General features: G+C 38.7%; 2 protein-coding genes across 5 annotated transcripts in view; one reads left to right on the top strand and one right to left on the bottom strand.

The window, feature by feature from the left end:
* Nucleotides 1–1061: 1061 nt before the first annotated feature.
* On the bottom strand, nucleotides 1062–13162 carry HSPD1 (heat shock protein family D (Hsp60) member 1). Of its 3 annotated transcripts, none has more exons than XM_064286860.1 (12): nucleotides 13062–13162; nucleotides 11607–11782; nucleotides 10227–10479; nucleotides 7970–8052; nucleotides 6858–6953; nucleotides 6336–6429; nucleotides 5710–5878; nucleotides 3754–3853; nucleotides 2838–3083; nucleotides 2223–2397; nucleotides 1792–1970; nucleotides 1062–1672 (listed from the first exon to the last, which is right to left on the bottom strand). In XM_064286860.1, the coding sequence occupies exons 2-12, from the start codon at nucleotides 11778–11780 to the stop codon at nucleotides 1520–1522; spliced, it is 1722 nt and encodes a 573-aa protein (XP_064142930.1). In that variant the 5' UTR covers nucleotides 11781–11782; nucleotides 13062–13162; the 3' UTR covers nucleotides 1062–1519. The 3 variants fall into 3 exon arrangements, with proteins under 3 accessions (XP_064142930.1, XP_064142929.1, XP_064142927.1); XM_064286859.1 differs by lacking the exon at nucleotides 13062–13162 and adding an exon at nucleotides 12872–12986; XM_064286857.1 differs by lacking the exon at nucleotides 13062–13162 and adding an exon at nucleotides 12682–12791.
* A 31-nt stretch (nucleotides 13163–13193) lies between these two features.
* LOC100665006 (10 kDa heat shock protein, mitochondrial) overlaps nucleotides 13194–27162 on the top strand; it is a 66013-nt gene continuing 52044 nt past the window's right edge. The window contains exons 1-4 of one of the 2 annotated variants that reach the window (XM_010602603.3): nucleotides 13202–13331; nucleotides 13991–14155; nucleotides 15121–15210; nucleotides 15287–15533. In XM_010602603.3, the coding sequence (XP_010600905.1) occupies nucleotides 13329–13331; nucleotides 13991–14155; nucleotides 15121–15210; nucleotides 15287–15337 (309 nt within the window). In that variant the 5' untranslated portion in view covers nucleotides 13202–13328 and the 3' untranslated portion in view covers nucleotides 15338–15533. Of the gene's footprint in view, nucleotides 13332–13990; nucleotides 14156–15120; nucleotides 15211–15286; nucleotides 15534–27162 lie in introns of those variants that run through there. The other variant, XM_010602605.3, reaches the window with a different exon arrangement.

The following is a 27162-nucleotide window of genomic DNA, read 5'->3' as shown; positions in this document are numbered from 1 at the left end:
TGTTTCCATGTATATTTACATAGACAAAGTTTAGAGCATTTCATCTTCCACAGAAACAGACAAATCTAGGCAAAATTTAATCTTTTATCAATATTGACCTCTTTCCCTCTCCATACCCAACAGCCCTCTCCCTCTGGCACTAAACTTCTAATCATAGTGCTATCTCCTCAGATCAACAAGGGGTTGCAATTACGTCTCTACATAAATGCACATACACGTGAAATTTTTTTCAGTATATCTGTTTGGAGTACCTGCTATCTGCCAGGCACTAGCTGCAGTGGTGACAGATTCAATACAGTCTATTCTTGTGTGCCTTGGTGCTTGCCCAGAATTTAAGTAGCTTATAGGAATTCCTTCCCACCTACAGCAGGTCCAGATTATATAGCTACAAGAAACATGTATTAGGTCCTTGCACAGGTGAAAATAAAAACCACATTATTTACTGTTACACAAAATTCTGTCCCTTAAATGAATAATCTAGTAAATCTACAAAGCAACAGGTTGTATCTTGCAAATCAGTATCTGCCCCAACATGCACACCCAGGTAGTTTTAAAAGCAAGCCAGGCTTCCGTAATATATTGTGAAGATCAAGTACTTTCAACTGGAAACGATGCTCTTTATGTTTAAAAAAAAGTGAAGGCATTGGACTGTGACAAGCAAGTTATGGGTGTCCTCGTTATCCATACTTGGGTGGCATACCGCTCCTTCCTTCCACTGAAAATACTCGTAAGACATGCCTTCCTCATTTATGAGTACCCAGCAGGAACCTATATCCTACATTATGCTGGAGATTGGCAGCAATAATCACAGTCTCCACAAGAAATAATAGGTAGCCCTTTCTTTATGACTAGGCCTACAACACAGTATTTATCGTTCCCACAAGGTTCATCAAGGTTGTCACCTTTTTTAAAAGTTCTCCTTATTACCAATGTAATTACGTAATATAATGTGCAGTAAAGAAACGTGAAATATGAGTGGAATGTTTTACACACGCCAGTCCCCCTTTCAAGTGGCTTTCATTTCTCAGTTCTGTTAGATCATGGAAAGGTTAATACAATAATTAACTTTAAACAAGTTTTTATTACACAAAGGTTGTCACATAATTGGATATTTCTCTACTTTTGTACACAATTATTCTTATTCTCCACAGAAAGGCTGCTTCTCATCTAGTGATGGCAAACACTAAAATCCTGATTTTAACAGAATAGTAAAAATGCCTCAGTGATTTAAGCTGAAAGTAGTACACTGGTACATTGCTCTTGCACCCAGTTATCAGGAATGTACAAATGTCTTTATTCAAAAATACAAAATAAATTATCTGTAGGCATGGACAATGACAGGAGTAAACCATTATATACTGTCAACTGAAACCAGTAACTGATGGTTATAGTGATTTTCTTATCAGCCAGCCTTTTCTTTCTTCATTTTCTTCGACTTCTCTGAAGTTAATGGTGAGGAACGCTGCCTTGAGCTTCCTGTCACAGTTCATTAATAAATGGTAAAGCACTATTCTAGCAATTAGAACATGCCACCTCCCATACCACCACCCATTCCACCCATGCCACCCATGCCAGGGTCCTTCTCTTCTTTAGGAATTTCTGTGACTACAACTTCTGCTGTGGTTAACAGAGAGGCCACTCCAGCAGCATCCAATAAAGCAGTTCTTACAACCTAGAAAAAAAGTTTGATGAAATATTACTTTTCCCTTGATAAAATACTAGTAAGATTTAATGAAGATTTCATCTCTTAAGTTCTACTGTTGAATTTTTAGGATGTGTTCAACTACTTACCTTAGTTGGATCAATGATTCCTTTTTCTACCATATTCACAAAATCTCCAAGCATAGCATCATAACCAACTTCTGGGGAACTCTGCATAATCTTCTCAACTATCAATGATCCTTCAACACCTGCATTCTTAGCAATGGTCATTGCAGGAATTTTGAGTGTTCTCTTAATAATTTCTATACCTATAAAGAAAACCAATTTTAGTAATTTTAGCTCTCTTTTGTATTACATTTCTACTTGTAAGGGTAATGATACAGGAACAACCTAACTGGGAAAATCACAGGTCAAATCATTCTCCTGGAAACTCGGTACATCGTTATCTTGGTTTCCTTCTTTAATTCTGGAAATTGCTTTGTTTTTTGTTGTTCCATTTAGTGGTCAGAGACAATATTCATCAGGCCACAAATAAATTCATTTGTAAGGTAACTGCTTACCAATTTTTTGATCGTCATTAGCTGGAGTTATTGAGTCCAAGGCTGGAATGCACCGAAGCAGAGCACAACCACCCCCAAGAACAATGCCTTCTTCAACAGCTGCTCGTGTTGCATTGAGGGCATCTGTAACTCTGTCTTTCTTTTCATTCACTTCCACATCGCTTGTCCCACCAACCTAAAGATTAAAAAGACTTCCAGTTAGTACAGTGTCTCCCATCCAAGATGCGGCCAAAAAAAGTCAAACCATTTAATTTACTTAAAGCAATACTATAAAAAGGTTACTTATCCACACTAGAAATTTGTTATAAGTGACTGGATGACTAAGTGGCTGAGAGGGTGAATGGAGAGTCCCATAAAAGGCAAACTACACATTAACCTCCTGGTGCCATTAAGAAAACAACTTTTATTGAACAGAGCCCCACTCCAAATTCAACTCTGCTTTGAGAAAGGAATGAATGACTCAATAAAAAAATACATTTTATGTATTAAGTGTCTCCCTGATGAAGTTAATTCCTCAAACACTTGTTTACAGACTCAGCATTATTGGGAAATACAACAGAAACAAAATCATCCTTGGGCTCAGAACCCAGGCTTATTCACAATAATGCATCTTACTTTTAGCACAGCTACTCCGTCAGAAAGTTTTGCCAGGCGTTCGTTGAGCTTTTCCTTCTCATATTCGCTAGTTGTGATTTCTAACTGCTCAATGATTTCTTGAATACGTTTTTCTATTTGAGCCTTGTCACCTTTTCCTTTCAAGAGCATGGCATCATCTTTGGTCACAATGACCTCTCCAACTTTTCCTAAATCATGAGCTTGAACATCTTCAAGATTTAGGGTCAATCCCTCTTCTCCAAATACCTACAAAAATGTTAAAAACAAACCAGTTATAGGGTACAGTTTTTTCACCATAACAAGTTTATTCCTATTACACTGTGCAAGTGTTTTGATGAGAAAAACATCTTGAATTATGCTTGAAATGTGAAATTTCAAGACCAGTGCTAATCTAAATAGGTATTACCTTATTTGAGAAAATACAAACTCAAAATACTCCCCCAAAGTCACACTTCTCGGTCGAACCAGGACTAGACTCTAGGCCTAAATTCATCAAGTCCCAACTCCTACCTATTACGGTCTTCTGTCTTTCTTGGGCTAAGACTCATAGCAAGTTAAAGATAAAAGGGATCTTAGCGTTAACGGAGCCCTGGTGGCGCAGTGGTTAAGAGCTATAGCACGCTACAGCTGCTAACCAAAAGGTCAGCAGTTCAGATCCACCAGCTTCTCCTTGGAAACCCCATGGGGCAGTTCTACTCTGTTCTATAGGATCAGAATCAACGGCAACGGTTTTTTTTTTTTTTTAGCATTATTTAATATAATTTCCAATTCCCAAACATCAAAGAGAAATAGATTAAACAAACTGTTCAGATGAGAGCATCTCACTGTGAAAAATGCAAATTCACTTACAAACTTCAAACCTAGAAGTAAAAATAACATTCAGTATACAAACATCACAATTATTTGTTTTACTTACTGCACCACCAGTAGCAATAGCCATGTCTTTAAGCTGGTTCTTTCTATTGTCACCAAAACCTGGAGCTTTGACTGCTACGACCTGAAGACCAACTTTTAGCCTGTAGAGAATAATCGATTATAAAATTTAAAGTTAATTGAAGAGCCTAACTCAATTTTCCTCAGGTTTTGATACTACTATGACTTACAAACCCCACCCTTTTTCTTTTTGCTTCCTAGCAACTTTCAGTCAAATTAAGTCAAAAACAACATGAGACAGAGCTGTTTTCCATTCATTTGTATGTTAATATGTGACTATCTTAATACACTGCTGACCTTACATTCCAGCTGAACAGCTGCAACCCAGAAGCAGAGATGTCAAGCATCATAGTAACTTAAAGGATGCAGTGATAGTTATTTTATGAATGGTGGAAAAGAGTTTTAATTACTAAATATTAAATTTGGGGGTCACCCACTAAGCATCTTCTACCTCGTGGGTACCATTTAACATTAGATTTACTATTAAAGCCAAGTTTGAGTAAGCATTATCTTCCCTTTCATTCAGACAGGTATCCACAGGGAAGCAAGGAGTATTCTGAATTCAGTTCTTTTACAAATAAATTTAACTATTCCCGATACTAGCAATTTTACCAGTTAACAGGTACATAGGATATACAATCAAAGAAATGTCCATTTGAGACCAAATCGTGAAACAGAAAAATATACAAACTTTAAGACACAGCTGTATATGTTAAGGAGCCAAATAAAAATCATAAAAGGAATAAGCAACTATGATATGCTAAGTGAATTAGACATTCAACTTCAGAGCTATCAATAAAATTGCTCAATGAAAACTCTGCAGACCTGTGGCTTTTTAAATTTTTGCTTCAAATACCACACATAACCAAGGCTTCTGTAATTCAAAAAAGCAAATCCAAGCTAACAAAAACATTCCATGATAAGCAAGCTCACAGCTTTTGGGTCACATATCAAAGTATTCAATCTACTATTTTCATTTGTCCAATTTCAATATAAAATATAATCAAGTTGGAAAATCTCACTTCTGACATACCTCAATTCTATTAGAATATAATTTTTATGCCCTACGATTCTATTTACAGTACAAACATTAGCTGTCTTAATGCTGCAACTGTTATGTTACTAAATTAAATGCATCAGGTAAAACCAGAATAAAATACTTGCCATTAAGTTGATTCTGACCCCATGTGTTTCATGGCAGAACTGTGCTCCATAGGGTTTTCATGGCTGTGACCTTTTGGAAGATCTCCAGGCCTTTCTTCCAAGGTGCCCCTGGGCGGTTCTGAACCACCAAACCTTTTGGTTAGTTGCCATGCGCTTAACCACTTGTGCCACTCAGGGACTCTACTTGATCAGTAAGTACACTTAAAATCTAAAGTTTTGAGAATGGCAGCTATCTATCTCTTTAGACAAAATTATAATTCTGAAAATATTTTTTTGCCGGAAAACAAAACAAAAAAAACACATGTACCTTCAAAGCAACTTCAAACGCTTAAAAAGAGAATGCCACTCCTTACTAAATTTGGTTAACTCACTTGGCTGGTAAATGAAAAAGCGGGCAGTTCAAGTCCACCTGGAGGCACTTTGGAAGAAAGGCTTGTCACTATATTCCAGAAAAATCAGCCACTGAAAACCCCATGGAGCACATCTGTACTCTGACACACACAGGATCACCCTGAGAATCAGCTCAATGGCAACTGGTGCTATATACTAAATTAGACTCTTAAAAGAAAGTTGTACAAAGTGGTAAAGACTTTGAGGCCCCATTCGGATAGAGAAAACCACTGTAAGTGGTCTGAGGATTCAGTTAACATCTGCATTATACACTACAACTCTAGATACAAAACTCAGTGGATGAATTGTGGAGATACATAAAGAGATTTCAAATAATACAAAATATTCTCTCATCCAAAAATGTAAAAACATCAAATACTATTACCTGTTCAAAACGAGAGTACTTAGAGCTTCTCCATCAACATCTTCGGCAATTATGACCAAAGGCTTACGGTGAGCATTGGCAATTTCAAGAGCAGGTACAATGGACTGGACACTAGAAATTTTCTTTTCACTCAATAGAACATAGGCATCCTGGAATTCACATTTTTGACCTGTAAAAGCAAAGAACATTCCAAACTAAATTTAAAAAACTTTATAATGTTCTGAAATTGACTGCAACTTATTTACATTGAAAAGATATAAACTACAGTTTCAATAAACTAGAGGCATTTTAAAAACAAATATGCCCAGTGAATGATTTATCATTAACTTTCACAGTATCTTTTCTTGTGACTAATTATGGATTTCCGGATGTTCTGTTGATATTATATATGCTTGATCTTTTTCTTCAAAAACTTGAACTTTTCCTTACTCAAAAGTGACTGGTGAGTTCCTTAAGTTTTTCCTTTCATTCCTCATATACAACAGCTTTTAAAACACATTCCTCATATCCAACAGCTTTTAAAACACAATTTACTTTTTAGAGGCATGAAACCAACTAATGCCTACACTTTAACACATTATTTTAATATTTTAAAAAATATTTCAGTTATTCAGTTTTGCTCTTACCTTTTGATGTATTAATAAAGTATGGGGAAATATAACCTCGGTCAAACTTCATGCCTTCAATAATTTCTAATTCATCGTTCAATGTTTTTCCATCCTATGAAAAGTAAAAACATTAGTTGTATGAATTTCACTGAAGAAACACAAAACGTGTAATCAATCATAGACCAGATTTAAAGACCCCATTGGTTGTAAGGGTCCAAGTAGGAATACATAAACGCCCCAGAGCATTCAACTCCATTCCAGTAAAAATTTGGAAAATACGTATTTTAATGATCTCTACAGCAAGAAGACAGTATCATTTAAGTTAAGAAGGATTCATAGGAGTATTTAGAAAGAACCACCATTGCTGACAGCAAAGCTAACAATTCAAATAAGCACTTTGTACAGGTACTGACACTACATATCAAGTAATGAAATAGAATATTCAATTTGAAACACATTTAGATTGAAGTTTTCTATTTGGAAAACTCAGTTTTGATCATCAGATACTGCATCTCAAGCCATCATTAAAAACACATGTACCTTTACTGTGATGACACCCTTTCTTCCAACCTTTTTCATTGCATCAGAAATGATGTTGCCAACCTCTTTGTCTCCATTTGCAGAAATCGTAGCAACCTGAAAAAATGCAAGTTATTCTTCCAAATTAAAAGGCAGTAATTACTCCTACTTGATACCTCCACGCCCCATGCTGCCAAAATACTTAGGGTAGGAGTTCTAATGAAGCGTTGGCACTGTCATTATTTGGCTGCCTTACTTTGACAAATATGAAATATAAGATTATCCTTTTAAACAGAAACAATAAAAATACGGGCTGACTCCACTGTTTTCCTCTATTACCTTTCTTGGCAAGCACAGCTTACAAGCCGACAAAAATTATACACCTTTGACAGTGGCTAAAGAATATATTCCATATACATACAAGTCAGTTTTTACGGCCATGGAAAGCTAAAATTGCCCGTTATAACTCAAATTTACACAACTTTTCATTGCAGCATATAGGCAAGAGATGGAAAGAGCCTACATTTCCAACAACAGATGAATGGACAGACAAAATGTGGTAAATTCATACACTGGAATTATTACTCAGCCACAAAGGGCAATGAAGTCCTGATACAAGCTACATCATAAATGTACCCTGAAAACATGCTGAGTGAAACAAATCAGCCACAAATGGACAATTATTGTATGATTCCGTTTATATGAAATATCTAGAGTAAGTGTATAAAGACCGAAGTTTATTAGCCAGGAGAAAGAGTGGACAGGAAGGAAGAGGAGGACTTAATACTTAGGGGACACTGAGCTTCTGTTAAAAATACAGAAAAATTTGGGAATGGATAAGGTTAATGGTTGAACAACATGATGAACATGTTAATGTCACTGAACTGTACATGTGAAGAATGCTAAAGTGGCAAATGCTTTGTTACAAATACTTATTGTAAACAAAAAACCCTCATTACATGGTCATTGGATCTTTTTCAAATGTTTCAGCAGTAAGAAGAAATGCCTCTAATGTTGGTAATTGTGGTAATATTGTTCTGAAATTGGTATGTGATTATGGAAAAGAATCAGTGTTAAAGAATAAAGAATTTCTAATTTTAGCTTTATTGTAACATATTACAAAAAATCCTTACCTGAGCAATTTCTTCAGGAGTTGTCACAGGTTTAGACTGCTTCTTAAGTTCAGCAATTACTGCATCAACAGCTAACATTACACCTGGTTCACGAGTAAGTGTCATTATAATCCTAATATTATGACTTCCAGGTCAAGTAGACAAAAAAAAGTTCAGACTCGCAATAAATATTTTAATGCCTTAAGAGTCTATATACAATTCCTGGGCCAATGCTGTTCCTAATCACATAATTGATGGCATGCTCTGAAACAGGAATGCCAAGTTTAAATAGTAAACGAAATCCCACATCACCATAACCCATTGCTGCCAAATCAATTCTGACTCATAGCAACCCTATAGTTGTTTTGAAAACTGGACTAAGATTGATTTAACAGTTTGAAGACTTTTATCACTCAACTTATTCTGTATAAGCTATTCTCTATGCAATTATGTTGCCTGTTTCCAATAAGGTCACCCAATATGTCTCACCTCAGTTAAATGACACACAAAAAAAAGGGCCAAAAATGGATTAACACTCTTTTACTTGCAAACCAATTTAACAGATGCATGATTACCAAACCCATTGCCTCTAAGTTGATTCCAACTCACAGCAACCCTATAGGACAGAGCAGAACCGCCCCATACGGTTTCCAAGGAGCAACCTGGTGGATTCAAACTGCTGGCCTTTTGGCTGGCAGTTAAGCTCTTTACCACACTATTAAAAGGTAAGAAAGAAAAGTGCTACAAAAATTAAGACACTGTCACACAATGGTATACTACGCATCGATAAAGAACAGTGACAAACCTGTGAAACATTTCCTAACATGGAGGAACCTGGAAGGCATTATGCTGAGTGAAATTAGTCAGGTGCAAAACGACAAATACTGTATAAGACCACTATTATAAGATCTTGAGAAATAGTTTAAACTGACAAGAACACATTCTTTTGTGGTTATGAGAGGGGGGAGGGAGGGAGGGTGGGAGAGAATTATTTACTGATTAGATAATAGATTAAGAACTACTTTAGGTGAAGGGATGGACAATACTCAATACAGGGAAGGTCAGCTCAACTGGACTGGACCAAAATCAAAGAAGTTTCCTGGATAAACTGAATGCTTCGAAGGTCAGCGGAGTTGGGGTGGGGGGTGGTTGGGGACTATAGCTTCAGGGGACGTCTAAGTCAATTGGCAAAATAAATTCTATTGAGAAAACATTCTGCAGCCCACTTTGAAGTGTGGCGTCTGGGGTCTTAAATGCAAACAAGTGGCCATCTAAGATGCATCAACTGGTCTCAACCCACCTAGATCAAAGGAGAATGAAGAACACCAAGATCACAAGACAATTATGAGCCCAAGAGACAGAAAGAGCCACATGAACTAGAGACTTACATCATTCTGAGACCACAAGAACTAGATGGTGCCCAGCTACAACCGATGACTGCCCTGACAGGGAGCACAACAGAGAACCCCTGAGGAAGCAGAACAGTGGGATGCAGACCCCAAATTCTCATAAAAAGACCTGACTTAATGGTCTGACTGGGACTAGAAGAATCCCAGCCGGTCATGGTCCCCAAACCTTGTTAGGCCAGGATAGGAACCATTCCCGAAAACAACTCATCGGACAATGGGTTGGAGACAATGGGTTGGACAAAGATGCTGATGAGGAGTCAACTACTTTTATCAAGTGGACACTTAAGACTGTGTTGGCATCTTCTGTCTGGAGGGGAGATGGGAGGGTAGAGAGGGTTAGAAACTGGCAAAATGGTCACGAAAAGGACAGACTGGAAGGAGGGAGCGGGCTGACTCATTAGGGGGAAGAGTAGATGGGAGTGTATAGTAAGGTGTGTAAGTTTTTATGTGAGAAACTGACTTGATTTGTAAACTTTCACTTAAAGCACAATAAAAATTATCGAAAAAAAAATGTAGAAAAAAAAAATTAAGACACTGCTTTCCTACATCCTGAATGACCTAGTTTCTTGTTTACCCCTTCTTTGAAAAACATCAAAATTGTATAATCCCTCTTCTCTAATATTACAAATTTACTGTTTTCAAGGTACACAGTACATCTGTATCTTCCCATAAACTACTGCCTCTTTAGGGAAACAAAGCCAATCTTACATTTTCCCTCCTTAACCCCTAGCACAGTGCCTACCACATTCAATCAGTTAAGATTTTTTAGTAAAGAGGAGGAATCAATTTTTTAACAAGCACTTTCCTTAGGTCCTGGGAACCAACACCGTATTATCAAAACACTTTGATAAATAAAAAGACATTCCTACCTCTCCTGATTTCCACTGGGTTAGCACCTTTGCTAATCTTCTCAAAGCCTTCCTTGGCAATAGAGCGTGCCAGGACAGTAGCTGTGGTGGTGCCATCCCCTGCCTCTTCATTCGTGTTATTGGCAACATCCTGAACCAGTTTGGCCCCAATATTCTTGTATTTATCCTTTAAGTCAATGGACTTTGCAACGGTTACACCATCTTTTGTTACTTTGGGACTTCCCCAACTCTGTTCAATTATCACTGTTCTTCCCTAGAATCCCAGAGAAGGGGAAAAAAAAGACAGGGCCATATACTCTTAGTAATTAGACTAAAACAGAATGAACAATCTTAATAATAGGACAGTTACTTGAAAGCCTCAACGCATGATGTGTCCTTTTCATCAGTCCTGCAGCATGAATCTCAAGGACAAGGTCAACAGTCAGTTTATAGGCAAATGACCTCTGTTACTCAGCCAAATACATAATTTTTGATAAGGTATTATGAAAGATAAGGATTCTAACAACTAAAAGATGTCATTTTATATAATGAACAATAAATCAATACCAAATTGGTAGACCATAATGAAATTTCAGAACATTCTTCACATTATTTGTACCTAAATTGTGCTTAGTGCCTAGTATCTTCAGAACAAGTACTCACTTTAAAATTTACTTACCAAGGCAAGAACAATAAGCTCCATCCAAGCTTATCTAACATTAAACCTCAAATCCGGCACAAGTAGTACTGGCAGGTTTGGGATTTGAACCCACCGACGTTGCTACTTTCTATTCATGAGGCATGCAAATGCCTGTGTTTTACAGTTTGGATTACTTTGGTATCTGAACTGTCTTCAATCTAAAATGGAACACCACTCAACCACACACCACCGTCAAAGGCCTCCTCTAGATGTTTATTACCTCTGAAACTATTTAGTCAAATAAGATTTTAAACTATAAATGTGCTTTAGAACAAGAACAGCAGAAAAACTCTCGGTAAAACTAGCATACAAGCACATACTTTAGGTATTATGGGAGATAAAAAGTTACACTCTGCCCTCTATACCCAGCACTAACTACTGGAAAAAGGTCCAAAAAGTAAGTGAACAAGCATGCGATATGAGTTCCATCTTGAGTTTAAGAATCCATCTTGAGCTATGAATTACCACTCCATTACATCACACACTATGCAAATTATTTTTGAAACTTTGGCTGAAACACTAGGTTTTATGACCTTTACAGTTAAGGACAAAAAAATTAACCAATAATTTGTAACTTTTTAATGTAAATTTGGTTTTCTCAAAAAATGGATACCAAAGTAACACTACATAGTTCAGTGTATCTATCTGCAACAGTAAGATATCATTCCTCAAATATCATAATTAAAATTAAATACTGATACCTTTGGCCCCATAGTAACGGCTACAGCATCAGCTAAAAGATCTACTCCTTGAAGCATTAAGGCTCGGGCATCTGCACCAAATTTTACATCTTTGGCATAAGCCCGAGTGAGATGAGAAGCCAGTACCCTGGATACTGGCCTCATTTGTCGAAGGACTGCAGGTAATCGGAGCATTTCTGGAGGAGAAAAAAAGCAGATGAGTACTAGCACTACTCGAGGTGCGCTGCAGCTCAAACGACGCCACCTGTGCAATAAATAAGAAACGTTAAGTATGACCTCCGCTAGCCACAGAACGCGCCACGGCTTCAGAACACCAGCTACTAGCAAAAGCTTAAATCAAAAGGCTCAATAGTGCCTGCTCTGTAACACAAACACAAAGAACACCCATTTCCTTCTCCATGACCACCTTCTCCTGCCGCTAAAAACGAGGTAATGTTTCACAGCTAAATTGGCCCTCTAAACAAATCCCCTCCATTGGCGCTCCTAAAAATCCAAGCCAGCTGGAGAGAAGCACGTTATACAGCAGAGCGACTAGGGAAGTGAAAATATTCCTGACGTTGCAGAAATCCGCTCAGGAAAAAGGGATTTCATGTATCCACCCGCGGCTACTGTATCAGACCAGCTAGCAAGACCGCGATGCTGGCGGAGGCCACCCGGCCCACTCCGCGCGACCCCAGGTATCTGTCCATCAGAACACCCCCAGCAAGGTCAAGGGTGGAAGCGCCGTACCCCTACTGCCCCCGGAACTGAACTCGGTTCCCACGCGGCAGCGACCACCGTCGGCCACGAGCGGGTTGCACCAGAAGGCCCACGTGAACACAACCCTTCCCCTCCCCCGCCCCGCAGACTCTACCCGCGGAATGAGCCCTCCCTCCCGCGTCCTGCCCAGGCCCGCGCTCAGTGCCGCACGTGATGAGAGCCCACATGGACTAGTGAGGCCTGGCCCAGCCGGACCAGGCCTGCAACGCCGCGGGGAACTCCTGGCTCTCGCTCCGCCGGCCACACTGAGGCCGAGCCGCAGCCGACGAAGCAAAGATTTGGGGTCGGAGGCATCAGGGTGACGCGGCCCGCGTACCTGCGGGGCGGCGGGCCGAGCGAGAGCGCAGAGAGACAGGCCGTCAGCGGCGAGTGAGGGACAGAGTGCAGGACGCACACGGCAATGAGCCCGTGTCCCCTCCCCCTGCCGTTCCCCCCGCCCCGCCGCACCACACGTGTGGGCGACTCCCGCCCCCTCCCCCGGGCCGGGCCCTGCAATCTGTACGCACCGCGCGCGAAGCCCGCCCCTTCCTACGCGCGCAGGGCCAGGCCAGCGGGCTCGGCCCCGTCCAGTCCGCTAGGCTAGTTCCCGGGCCGCGCTCGGTTCCAGAACTTTCCGGAAAGCACCGCGCTCTCTGTAGGTCAAGGGTTAAATTGCATCATTTCCGGGGGGGGGGTACGGAGGGATAGTTCCTTCACCTCTTCGGGTGGCCTAGAAAAGCCTAGAAAGAGCTGCTCAATTCTTCCGCCTCCAGGTCCTCGCGTCAGCGGCCTGCGCAGCGCTCTCAGACGAATCGCTGCACGCTCAGGTGCGACCGCCCCCTCGCAGGGTGGGGCGGGGGCCGGGAGACCGCGCCTGCGCGCTGGCCGCTCTTTTCCCACTTTCACGTGTCCCGAGGGCCAGATTGCAGGCCTCTCCTTGCGGCGGCGTAGCGAAGCTGGGTAGGGGCTGCAGCTACCAGAACTATGGTGAGTCCCGTGTGGGCTGGAGGCTGGCGGGGCTGGGTCGGTCTGAGGCGCATGGAGAGCCCGGAGAGCCCCGTTGGGGCCTGGCCGGAGAGGCAGGGGTGACTTAGTGTCCGCCACTCGCCTGGACCGTGGATAGAGGAGACCCTCAAGGAGAAGTCGTCCGAGCCGGAAGGCAAGGGCCTAGCCTACCCTTCCCAACGCCGAGGGCTGTTCTCGCACGTGTCCTGTTGCAGCATGAGTGTGGGGAAGGGGGCGGGAACCCAGACACGCGGGGCGGCCAGTTTACTTCTCCGCTGGGTCTTTGTGTAATCTGTTGGAGAAAGAGCATGACCCAGGAAGGGGGATTGTCTACATTTCCTGAAAATTTCCAGAAAAACCTGCGGCAGGAAAATACTTGACCTTGAAATAAGCTGAAATTGCACTTAAAGCTGGTACAGTTACTGACTGGAAGAGCAACGACGACTGCTAACAGATACAGGGAATGGAAAATTAAACGTGGACTGTAGAGTGGAACATTGAAATTTGATTCCTCTATTAGTAATATGATTTTTGGTGTTTATTTTTGAGAGCTAGAATGTGTCCTTCGATGTAACGCCTTCGTTGGTATTGCTTGTTCAGAATGTGATTTTTTGCTACAAGTAAAAACTTCGTCTCTACAGGCAGGACAGGCATTTAGGAAGTTTCTTCCCCTCTTTGACCGAGTATTGGTGGAAAGGAGTGCAGCTGAAACTGTAACCAAAGGAGGCATTATGCTTCCAGAAAAGTCTCAAGGAAAAGTACTGCAAGCAACAGTAGTAGCTGTTGGATCCGGGTCTAAAGGAAAGGTAAACGAGGTCTAAAAATTTTTTTGTGTGCGCAGGGAAACGGTGGAATAAGAAATCATGGTTTATTATTAAAAGCAGCCTTTTTAATAGCTGTGCCATCTTAAAATCATTCCGTGGTTCAACCACCTTTAATCTGCTTCTTTGACAAAAAATGATTGTGAGATTTTTAGGATGGTGATTTCCAGATTATTAAAATTACAGTTAAAATGAAAGATTACGGTTCAGTTAAAGTGCCAGGGCTTTAAGAATTTAGAGCGGTTTTATTGGAATACCTATGAAAGGAACAGTTTGAATTACCATTCCAGGTATTCTCGGATTTAGTGGCTGGATCTTAGGTCTCTTAAGTGTGTCAGCCAGAATACACAGTAAATGCCCTTGAGGTGAAGTATGTTAAATGCATCCTCCAGATGGCTCTGAAGAGAGAAAGTTCTAGCAAGAAGCTATCTTGGAGTTAAGCATTGGGAAGTTCTGGGCCTCTGCATCAGCTTTTTCCCCTGGAAATCATCTGTACGTTGGAGGGAAAATAAATTAATTACAAAAGAAGTTTATGTTTTAAAGTACAGAAAACTTCTGTAGGTTGTAAGAAGGTAAACATGACCATTTTGGTATATTTTGTATAGTTAATAGGTTAATATTTAACAAATACGGAGTTGGCTTTAGTTAATTAAAGTTAGCTTTTCCAGCATAACCCCTTGAACATTTACACTGAAATGGGGATTTAAGTCGGGACATGTGTATTGTTTTAAAAGTGTAACCCTTTAAGGGGATGTTAATGACTGAAGAATTAGCAGTAAAAGCGTATATTGCTGTTGGTGAAAAGAAAATGTTGTCAACTAAATTATATTATTTGCCCATTAAATGCATTTTTAACATTTTTGAGTAAGCATATATGGTTGATTATAGTGGTTTAAAAGTTACATGTAAACATTTGGTGAGCTAACGGTAAATATCTTTATTTTGTTAAGGGTGGAGAAATTCAGCCAGTTAGCGTGAAAGTTGGAGATAAAGTTCTTCTCCCAGAATATGGAGGCACCAAAGTAGTTCTGGATGACAAGGTGTGTAACCTTAGTAACTTTAAAAAGAACTTATTTACTGTTAATTGTCTTAACTAACGGTTTTTTTTTTTTACAGGATTATTTCTTATTTAGAGATGGTGACATCCTTGGAAAGTATGTAGATTGAAATAAATCAATACTGAAATGGCATCACATGAAGCTGCCCATTCCACTGAAGTTCTGAAATCTTTCATCATGTAAATAATCTCCATTTTTTTTTTTGTAATAAACTAATGATATCTAAGCTAATGATATCCAGCATCTCTAAAATTTAGTTTTGCTGTACTAGTACAAACATTTCTAAATAAAAAAATGTAAATCCATGGTTGATTTTTGTTTAGTGACTTTAGGGTTCTGTGGTATATGCTTTTTTTTTCTCCCAGTAACCCATAGAGAATTCTGGGGAACAAGGTTGTTTTTTAGATAGAGGCATTTTCACACTTAATGTAGCTTTATTACATAAATCATGCTGATAAAAATCAATGGGTTCACACTTACAGTTTAAAATATATAAACAACATAACAGGCTTGTAATGGTAAAGTACTGTTCTTAACTCCTAGAAACTATGTTTTCAAGGTTTTGCAAAATTTATTTAGTGACATGAACGTTTCTAGTTTGTAATTTATTTGGCCAAAAAAAAAAAAAAATCCAAGGCAGGATACATTAGCTAACATTGACAGTGCTTTTTGAATGTCAGACTAGGCACCGTGTGATAATGATAGCTAACACTAGTAAGCATTTTCTGGGTTGCTGACTGCTGTTGTAGGTGCTGTGCATATATTGTTGACATAGGAGCTGTAAGTACTGTTCCATTTTGCAGATGAAGAAGCTGAGGTACAGAAGGATTAATAACAAGGTCATTCAGTGGGAAGTAACAAAGCCACGGTTTGGTCATAGCAGTTGGCACGCCTTCAGAGGCTGTGCTTGAAAACTTGATACTTTAAGTTTTCTCTTTGCTACTGTGTCAGATAGATATTTTAAACACTTGATATACATTACATTAGTTAATCCTTGGGATAATCACCTGTGGTAAGGGTGGTGGGTGGTACCTAACAATGCCTGGCTCCTGGTTGTCAAGTAAGTCTCACTCATGGCAACCCAGGATGTGCGCAATACAACTGCTCCATAAGGTTTTCAAGGCAGTGACTTTTACAGAGTAGACCCGCAGGCCTGTCTTCTGAGGTACCTCTGGCTTTGAACCATCAACCTTTCAGGTGGTAGTTGAGTAACCATTTGTGCCACCCAATGTCTCCTGTCCAGCACTTGTGTGCTGTTAGTAGAACTGCCCCATAGGGTTTCCTAGGCTGCAGTCTTTACAGGGCAGACTGCTACATCTTTCTCCCACAGAGTGACTGGTGGAATTGAATTGCCAACCTTTGAACAGCTGAGTGCTTAATCATTGCACCATCAGGGCTCCTTTTTCTTGGGACTTTGACATCTAATAATTTGTTGAATTTAACACATAAGGAAACTGAGTCACAGAAGTGGTTAAATATCCTGCTCTGGTGTTTCTTAGTGGTATCAGTAGCGTTAGGATTTGAACCCAGATAGTATTGTATCAGAGCTGATTATACCAGCCCCTAAACTGACTACCAGCTTACTAGCTATTTCTGTCTTAAAAGGGCAAAATTTATTTTTTAGTTTTAGTTTCTTATGAACTATTTTGTGATCTTAAAGTTGTTTTCCATTTATGTTGAGTGGACTTGGAAGTTATAAGTGGCAGGGAATAATAGTGTGCTACGTAAAAAAAAAAAAAAAATTTATGTATGTTGTGTATGTGTGTAGTTGGTATATACCTCCCATGTATATGGATTTAGCCACAGGATTTAGATAAAAGAATTATGACTAAAACCTCATTTTTCTTACAGCACCCAAGAGGGTCACCAATTTCCTACTCTGCCCCAGGCACAGCTAGATAATGTTGCTGTGAATATCGTAACATTGTGAGCACAGATTTCTCTAATGAAAAACTGACTCAAAGGAGATGAAATGTATTCAAGGCCATGTGGCTGTTAAATTGCGAAATTAGGAATCCAGTCCAAAGGTCATGGCTTTCCACTTAGCCTCTTGCTGTTTGCTGCAGACCCAAACAAATGGGTTTTGGGATATAAGGTGATAGTTCCCAAGCCTTGGTTCATCATTGGGATTAATTACCTGATATACTTAATACTTGAGGGTCTCATCCAAGACCTGCTAAATCAAAATGTAGATGAAAGAATTTCTGTGCCATAGAAATAGTCCTGTGATACCTGTCTAGCAGAACTGCTAAAGAAGTTATTTTTTTGTTGAAAATACACAAAAATATACCAAATTGAACAATTTCTACATGTACAATTCAGAGACATTGATTACATCATTCAAGTCGTGCAACCATTCTCATCCTTTTCGGAATTATTCCTCCCTCATTAACGTTTTTTTTTTTTTTTCATTAACATAAACTCACTTCTCCCTAAGCTTCCTATCTAACCGGTTGAGTTGCTATTGTCAGTTTGATCCCACATAGATACATCTTTAAAAGCACAATGCTTGGGGTAGACATTCTTTACAAATTAAGCTATCATTTGCTTTATAGAAAACTTAAGTGAATATTTTTACAGGGTTAAAGACTACAAAATAATTTTAGGTTGTGAATTTACGTAGATAAAATAGGGAAAAGAGTTCTGCAGAATTTCTTGAGAAAATTATGCCAAAGATAAGAACACCGGGAGTGTGGAACTATGTTTCAGAACAGAAAGTTGTTTGCCTTTTGGTTCTGTTGAAGCAGAAAAATAATTTAATTAAATGGGGAAAAGGTCAACAAAATTCTAACAGGAATTTCAATGATAATACTAGCTACCATTTTTTTTGCACTTGCCAGGCTCAATTATAGGCATTTAATGTGTAGTTGTCCTTAATCACATGTAATAGCAACCTTTTGAGACAGATATTCTTGCTTTATAGATGAAAGAAGATGCACAGAAATGTAGAATAATTTACTCAAGGTGTCAAATTTTAAGTGGCAGAGTTGGAATCGAACTCAGGTCTATCTGACTTTAAAGTCTGTTTTCCCCTGTTCCACATGTTAAAAAAAAAAAGACAATTGAAAAGAAGAAAAATTATCAGAAAGCTATTCTACTGTCTGAGTAGTGCCATCATTATTTAGATTATGGTTTTTCCTTGATGTGGGAAATATGAATACCTTAAAAAAATTAGTTTTGAAATTAGACTCAAGGTTTTATGTGTTAGAAAAAATAACTTGTCACATTTGTTTCCAGTTGGCCTTCTAATTTGTTGTGCAGTTTCTATTTACATCTAATCAAATCTCATATTTCTACTTTTTTTTGAACTTTTAAGTGATTGACCCATAATTTATTAGCATATGGCATATGTATCTATTTTTTTCTAACCAATGATTAGCTTGTTGTCCCAACTTTATTTATTGAATTATCCATTTTTCTCCTTAATTTGAAATGGCAGTTTTATCATACATTAAAATTTTGTGTATGTCCATACCTGGGTTTTACAATCTGTTGTATTGATCTATTTTACCATATTGCTTTCAATATGTGTTGTTAGCTGCCATCAAGTTGGCCCCCACCTCATCGTGACTCCATACACAGTGGAATGAAGTACTGTCTGGTTCTGTGCCATCCCCATGATCAGTTGCGGGCCAGGCTCTTGTAATCCACAGGGTTTTCATTGGCTGATTTTCAGTAGAAGATCACCAGGCCTTTTTTCTAGTCCATCGTAGTCTGGAAGCTCTACTGAAACCTGTTAAGTATCATAGCAAACCCATAAGCTTCTGACAAATTTTTTAACAGGTGCATTGGTCAGAAATGGAAGTCAGGTCTCACACACAGAAGGTGAGAATTTTACCACTGAACCACCAATACCCTCTTCAATATAAATAGCTTTATAATAAAGTTTAGTGTCTGATAAAACAAGTTCTTCCTCTATCCTTTTTTTTCTTTTTAAATAATTTTTATTGTGCTTTAAGTGAAAGTTTACAAATCAAGTCAGTCTCTCACATATAAACTTATATACACCTTACTACATACTCCCATTTACTCTCCCCCTAATGAGTCAGCCTGCTCCTTCCTTCCAGTCTCTCCTTTCATGACCGTTTTGCCAGTTTCTAACCCTCTCTACCCTCCCATCTCCCCTCCAGACAGGAGATGCCAGCACAGTCTCAAGTGTCCACCTGATACAAGTAGCTCACTCTTCATCAGCATCTCTCTCCAACCCATTGTCCAGTCCCTTCCATGTCTGATGAGTTGTCTTCGGGAATGGTTCCTGTCCTGGGCCAACAGAAGGTTTGGGGACCATGACCGCCAGGATTCTTCTAGTCTTAAACCATTAAGTGTGGTCTTTTTATGGGAATTTGGGGTCTGCATCCCACTGTTCTGCTCCCTCAGGGGTTCTCTGTTGTGCTCCCTGTCAGGGCAGTCATTGGTTGTGGCCGGCCACCATCTAGTTCTTCTGGTCTCAGGAGGATGTAAGTCTCTAGTTCATGTGGACCTTTCTGTCTCTTGGGCTCTTAATTACCTTGTGACCTTGGTGTTCTTCATTCTCCTTTGATCCAGGTGGGTTGAGACCAATTGATGCATCTTCGATGGCCGCTTGTTAGCGTTTAAGACCCTGGATGCCACACTTCAAAGTGGGCTGCAGAATGTTTTCTTAATAGAATTTATTTTGCCAATTGACTTAGACGTCCCCTAAAGCCGTAGTCCCCAAACTCCCACCCTTGCTCCGCTGACCTTCAAAGCATTCAGTTTATTCAGGAAACTTCCTCTATTCTTTCACAATGTATTTGGCTGGCTGTGAGCATTTTTTTCTTTCCACTTTGTTTTTAATTTTTTTTATTGTATTTTAGATGGAGTTTTACAGAGCAAACAAGTTTCTCATTAAACTATACACATACTGTTTTGTGACATTGGTTGCCAACCCCAGGAAATGTCAACACACTCCACTTCTTGACCTTGGGTTCCACATTGCTGACTTGCCTGTCTCCTCCTGCCTTCTCATCTTTGCTCCTGGGCTGGTACGCCAATTTAGTCTCATTTGTTTTATGGGACTGTCTAATCGTTGGCCGAATGGTGAACCTCAGGAGTGGCTTCATTACTGAGCTGTAAGGGTGTCTGGGGACCATACTCTCAGAGTTTCTCCAGTCTCTGTGGCTGTGAGCATTTTTAATGTTCTTTGTAAGAATTAGCACATTGCCCTTCAGAGTGATATCAAGTCTTGTTTCTTCCAGCAAGTTACAGTATTACTGTTTTTACTGCATCCACACCAAAATTAAGTTTTGAACTTTTGGGTTTACTTGAGTAGAGAATAGTTAAATGTGTTGACCTAAACTCTTAGGCAACCTGTATGGAAACGCCCAGTCAGACCTAAGCACAAGTCCTGTATCTACTACATTATTAGTTTTGTGACTTTTGACTAATGCCTTATGACTAACACCTATATTAAGAATTAGCTGTAAAACTAGGGGGCTGGATTTGCCACTTAAAATTTTGAGTCAAACCTATTATATGTTAAGCTTTAATTTTAATTTTTTTCAACTTTTTAAATAGGTAACATGCTTATGTAGTTCAAAATTCAAAGAGATACACACTGAAACAAGTTATTCCCATCCCTGTCCCATAGCCAGCCAGACATTTCTATACTTGGAGGCAACTAGATGTGGTTATATAAAGGTTTATATTCCTCTTTTTAGGAGTATTTTCTCTATACATATGTATTTGTATAGGTATATCTTTATGTGAAACACATATGTACATACATTCATTTCTCCAGCAAAATACAAATAGCATTCTATAAATGGCATTTGGCATCTTTTTTCATGTTAACAATTTGCCTGTGGGATTAATCTATAAAGTACATAAAGAGCTTTTTCATTCTTTGTAAGTATATAGTGTTACATTGTATGGACCAACTATATTTAAGCATTTCCCATTAATGGATATTTAGCTTATTCTATTGCTATTACCAACACTTCTGCAATTAATAAATTTATGCATAAAATATTTTGCATGTGTGCACAAGTGTATCTAAGAAATTCCCAGAAGTGTAATTGCTGTGTCAAAGGGTATGTGGATTTTAGGCACACACACGACACACACGCACGCACACACATACATGTGCATGCACACACATATGTATATAGACACACACCAAAACCTGTTGCCATCAGGTCAGTTCCAACTCATAGTGACACTGTAGGACAGAGTAGAACTGCCCTGTAGGGTTTCCAAGGAGCAGCTGCTGGATTCAAACCTGCTGGCCTTCTGGTTAGCAGCAGAGTTCTTAATCACTGTGCCACCAGGGATCCATATAAAAATACATATATATATATATATGTATTCATAGAAATTCTATCAATGCTCCTACCAGCAATGTAGGAGATACGTTAATTTCTTCCCAACCACCACGATAATACAAAGTGTTATAAAAGTTTTAATTTTTGCCAATCTGATAGTTGTGTTTTTTATTTATCACTGTGAATGAGGGTGAGCATTTTGTGTGTTTAAGAGCAATTTCTATTTCCTTTAAACTGTTAACATCTTTTGCGCATTTTTCTGTTGAGTGATTAGTCTTGTGATTTCTGTGAGATCTTTATTTGGGCAATTGGTTTTCTTGTGATAAGTATTTTTCCCCAGTTTGTTATTTTTCTTTGATTTTGTTTACGCTTTGAACTTAAAGGACAATTTTCAGTTTACATCATGTTTCTCAGCACTTAACCCAGTGCCTTACACATAGTGTATATTCATTATTTTTCTTAGATTAAAACATTCCCCAAAGAGAATTTTATTATTGAATAGATATTTTTGAAATTACTTTGGATTTATAAAATACTTTCTTCTAAGACTTCAGGAGACTTCCATGAATATTTAATTTTATGCCTGCTTTCAAACTGTACAAGGTAGAGGGAAAGAACTGCTGTGCACTGTCTCTATTACCAATGGAGAAGCTTGTATTTGATAGTTTGTTCAAAGTCATACAGTCAACACATGACAGAATCTAGATGTTCTGAATCCCAGCCCCGAGCTATTTCTACTTGTACATGTTGCCTTTTTTGTTGTTGTTTTTTAATTGTGCATTAGGTGAAAGTTTACAGAGCAAATTAGATTTCCATCCAATAGTTTGTACATAAAGTGTTCATGGCCTTGGCTTCATTCCCCACAATGTGTGAGCACTCTGTGTTTCCTGATTTTCTACCTTCTCATTTTTGCTTTGGGGAAAATATTGCCCTTTTGATCCTGTATAATTGATTGTTCTAAGAAGCACATTTCCTCTCAGGTGTTATTCTTTTATGGGCTTGTCTATTGTTTGGCGGGAAAGTGGTCTCCAGGAACGGCTTCAGTTCCAGATCAGAAGGGTGTCACAGGGCCATAGTCTTAGAGGTTCCTCCAGTCTCTATCAGAACGGTAAGTCTGGTCTTTTTTTTTTTTTCCCTACATTTTCTCCAGCTGTGTCTGGGAGCCTCTGTTGTGATCCCAGACAGAGCTCTCAGTAGTGGTAATCAGGCACCATCTAGTTCTGGTCTTGGGGTCATGTAGGCTGTGGTTCATGTGGTCCATGAGACCTTTGGACTCATTGCTCCCAAGTCTTTGGTTTTTTTCATTCTCCTTTGCTCGGAACTGGAAGACACCAATAGTATCTCAGATGGCCGCTAGCAAGCTTTCCAGACCACAGATGCTACTTACCAAAGTAGGATGTAGAACGTTGTCTTTATAAACTATGTTGTGGCAATTGACATAGAAATCCCATGAGTCTATGGTCCTTTGCGTTTGAGCCTAGGAACTTCATCATGCAAGGCATTTGGTTATGTCTAAGAGATTTCCCTGACTGTGTCACTTGTGTGCTCTATTTTCTATGTTAATATATGAGAAGCACCTGCAGTCATGTATTTAGAAATATCCACCACAAAACTTGTATCTACTGGTGGATATGCTCCCTTACACCCTCCCACACTTGGCATATCTTTGTATCCATTTGTAAACTTTGTTAATACTATTGTTGTAGGATTGTATATGGTATAGTAGTTACAATAAAAAACCCGTTGCCAACAAGTCGATTCCGACTCACAGCATCCCTATAGGACAGAGTAGAATTGTCCCATGGGGTTTCCAAGGAATGGCTGGTGGATTAGAACTGCCCATCTTTTGGTTAGCAGCCGAGCCCTTAGCCACTGTGCCACTAGGGTTCCAGTAGTTACCATAGTTTCCTTTTTTTCCTGTGTTCCTCTCGGTGTCTGCTCTTGCCTTAGTTATGTTGTACTGACTTCTCCCATAATATCTATTGCCTTCCCCTTCATCATGTGTCTAGTATCCTGGTAGAGCCCTTGGAGTGTAGTGGTTAAGGGCTCAGCTGCTAACCAAAAGGTTGGCAGTTGTAATCCTGCTGCTCCTTGAAAACCCTATAGGGCAAGTTCTCTGTCCTATAGGGTCACTATGAGTCAGAATTGACTCAACGGCAACTAGTTGTTGTTATTAATTTTCCCTCCCTCTTCCTCACATTCTGGGTAGCCATCAGATAATTTTTTTGGTGTGTTACTTTTGTTGTTACTTTATAATAATGGTCTCATACAATATTTGTCCTTTTGTGATTGACTTATTTCACTTAGCATAATGTCCTCAAATTCATCCATGTTGTAAGATGTTTCACAGATTAGTCATTATTCTTTATTGTTTCATAGTATTCCATCATGTGTATGTACTAGTTTGTTAATCCATTCATCTGTTGATGGGCACTTAGACTGTTTGCACCTTTTTGCTACTGTGAACATGGGCGTGCATGTTTATTCCTGTCACGGTTCTTATTTCATTAGTGTATATACCTAGGAGTGAGATTGCTAGATCATATGGTATTTCTATTTCTAGCTTTTTGAGGAAGTGCCATATGGTTTTCCATAGGAGTTGTACCATTTTACATTCCCACCACCAGTGTGTAAGAGTCCCAGTCTCCCCACAACCTCACCAATATTTGTTATTTTCTTTTTTAATTAGTACCAGTAATGTCAGGATGTGATGGTATCTCATTGTATTCTTGATTTGCATCTCTCTAGTTGCTAATGACTGCAAGCATTTCTTCATATGTTTGTTAGCAGCCTGAATGTCTTCTTTGAGTATGTTTATATACTTTTTCCATTTTTTAATTGGATTGTTTGTCTTTATTTTGTTGAGGTGTTGAAGTTTTCTATAAATTTTAGAAATTACATCCTTGTTGAATATGTCATAGTCAAAAAAAAATTTCTTTTTTCCCAACTAGTAGATGCTGTTTTTACCCTTTTGGAGAAGTTTTTTGTTAAGCGTAAGGGTTTAGTTTTTAGGAGGTCCCATTTATCTAATTCATTTTCTGCTGTGTGTGCATTTTTAGTTATGTATGGTACCCTATTTATGCCATATATGAGGGCCCCTAGCATTGTCCCTATTTTTCCTCCATGGTCTTTATAGTTTTAGGTCTTATATTTAGGTCTTTGGTCTTATTTTGAGTTAGTTTTTCTGTATGGTTTGAGCAATGGGTTCTGTTTCTTTTTTCTACAGATAGATACCCAGTTTTGCCAGCACCATTTGTTGAAGACTCTCTTCCCCATTAATAGTCTTTGGTCCTTTGTCAAAGATCAGCTGTCCATAGATGGATGGGTATATGTCTGGGTTCTCAATTCAGTTTCATTGGTCTATGTTATTGTAAGAGTACCAGCCTGTTTTGACTACTGTGGCTGCATAATAGGTTCTGAGATCAGGTAGTGTGAGGCCTCCTACTTTGTTCTTCTTCTTTAGTAATGCATTATGTATTCAGGGCCTCTTTTCCTTCCATATAAAGTTAGTGATTGGTTTTTCCATCTCATTGAAGAATACTGTTGAGATTTGGATTGGGATTGCATCTATATATTGCTTTGAGTAGACATTTTCACAATGTTAAGTCTTCTTCACCAAGAGCATGGTATGCTTTTCCGTTTATGTAGTTCTCTTTTGGTTTCTTGCAGTAATGTTTTGTAGTTTTTTTTTGTATAAATCTTTTACATCGCTGGTTAGATGTATTCCCTCACTATTTTATATTTTGAGGGGCTATTGTAAATGGTAGTTTCCTGAATTCCTGTTCAAAGTGCTCTTTGTTGACATAGAGGAATCCAACTGACTTTTGTATGTTGATCTTGTACTCTGCCACTTTGCTGAATCCTTCTATCAGTTTCAGTATCTTCCTTGAGGAATCTTTAGGATTTTCTATGTATAGGATCATATCATCTGTGAATAGGGATAGTTTTAGTTCTTCCTTACCAATCTGAATGTCCTTTATTTCATTTCCTTGCCTTGTTGCTCTCACTAGGACGTTCAATACAGTGTTGAATAAGAGTGGTGATAAAGGGCATCCTTGTCTGTTTCCTTTTCTCCAGGGGAACGCTTTCAGACGCTCTCTGTTGAGGATAATGTTGGCTGTTGGTTTTGTATATATCCCCTTTATTACGTTGAGGAGTTTCCCTTCTACTCCTATTTTGCTGAGTTATTATCAGGAATGGGTGTTGGACATTTATCAAATGCTTTTTCTGCATCAACTGAGATGATCATGTGATTGTTTTTCTTTGTTTTATTTATGTGGAGGATTACACTGATTGATTTTCTAATGTTGAATCATCTTTGCATGCCTGGTATGAATCCTACTTGGTTGTGATATATTATTTTTTTCATATGCTGTTGAATTCTGTTGGCTAGGATTTTGCATCTGTATTCATAAGATTATTGGTCTGTAGTTTTCTTTTTCAGTGATGTCTTTGCTCTTATGCTGGCTTCATAGAATTAATTTGGGAGTACGCCTTCCTTTTCTGTGTTCTGGAATAGTTTGAATGTAATTGGTGTCAACTCTTCTCTGAATATTTGGTAGAATTTTTCAGCGAAGCTGGGAATTTTTTTAATGACTTCTTCAATTTCTACTATTGTTATAGGTCTGTTCAAATTTTCTACCTCAGTTTGTGTTAGTTTAGGTAGGTAGTGTATTTCTAAAAATATGTCAATTTCCTGTAGGTTTTCAAATTTGTTGAAGTACAATTTTTTTGTAGTATTGTTATAATCCCTTTACTGAAGTTGGTACTGTTGAAATGTCGCCCATCTCATTTCTTATATGGGTTATTTGCATCTTCTCCTTTTTTTTTTTTCATGTGTCAATTTGTCCGTGGTTTGTCAATTTTACTGATCCTTTCAAAGAATGTGCTTTTAGGCTTGTTGGTTCTTCCTTTTTTTTTTTTGTTCTCTGTTTCCTTTATTTCTGCTCTAATTTTTATTCTTTCTTCTGGCGACTATGGACTTCCTTTGCTGCACTCTTTCTAACTGTTCTAGTGGTAGGGTTAATGTTTTGACTTTAGCCCTTCTTTTTTGATGTGTGCATTTATTGGTATAAGTTGACCTCTGAGCACTGCTTTTGCTCTGTCTCAAAAGTTTTGGTATGTTGTGTTTTCATTCTCCCTTAATTTAGGAATGTTTTAATTCCATCTTTGATTTCTTCTATACCCAGTAGTTTTTAAGCAGGGTATTATTTAATTTCCAGGTATTAGGTTTTAGTCTCTTTCGTTCTTCCTGTTACTGATTTCTATTTTTATAGCATTCTGGTCAGAGAAGGTACTTTGTATTATTGTGATGTTTTTGAATTTTTTGAGGCTTGCTTCATGGTCTAAAATGTGTCTATTCTGGAGACTGATTTATGAGTATTGGAGAAGAATGTGTCCTTTGCTGCTGTTGGGTGAAGTGTTCTGTATATGCCTAGAGGTCAAGTTGGTTGATTGTGGTATTGAGATCTTCTGTGTCTTTGTTGAGTTTCTTTCTAGTTGTTCTGTTCTTCACTGAGAGTAGTGTGTTAAAGTCTCATAGTATTATCGAGGAAGTGTATTTCTCTTTTCAGTGCTGTTAGAGTTTGTTTTATGTATTTTGGAGTTGTGTCGTTGGGTGTGTATATATTTATTATGGTTATGTCCTCTTGGT

This window comes from Loxodonta africana, chromosome 6 (genome assembly GCF_030014295.1).
Source record: "Loxodonta africana isolate mLoxAfr1 chromosome 6, mLoxAfr1.hap2, whole genome shotgun sequence".
In the NCBI taxonomy this organism is placed as follows: domain Eukaryota; kingdom Metazoa; phylum Chordata; class Mammalia; order Proboscidea; family Elephantidae; genus Loxodonta; species Loxodonta africana.
This window is presented reverse-complemented; position numbering and strand designations above follow the sequence as displayed.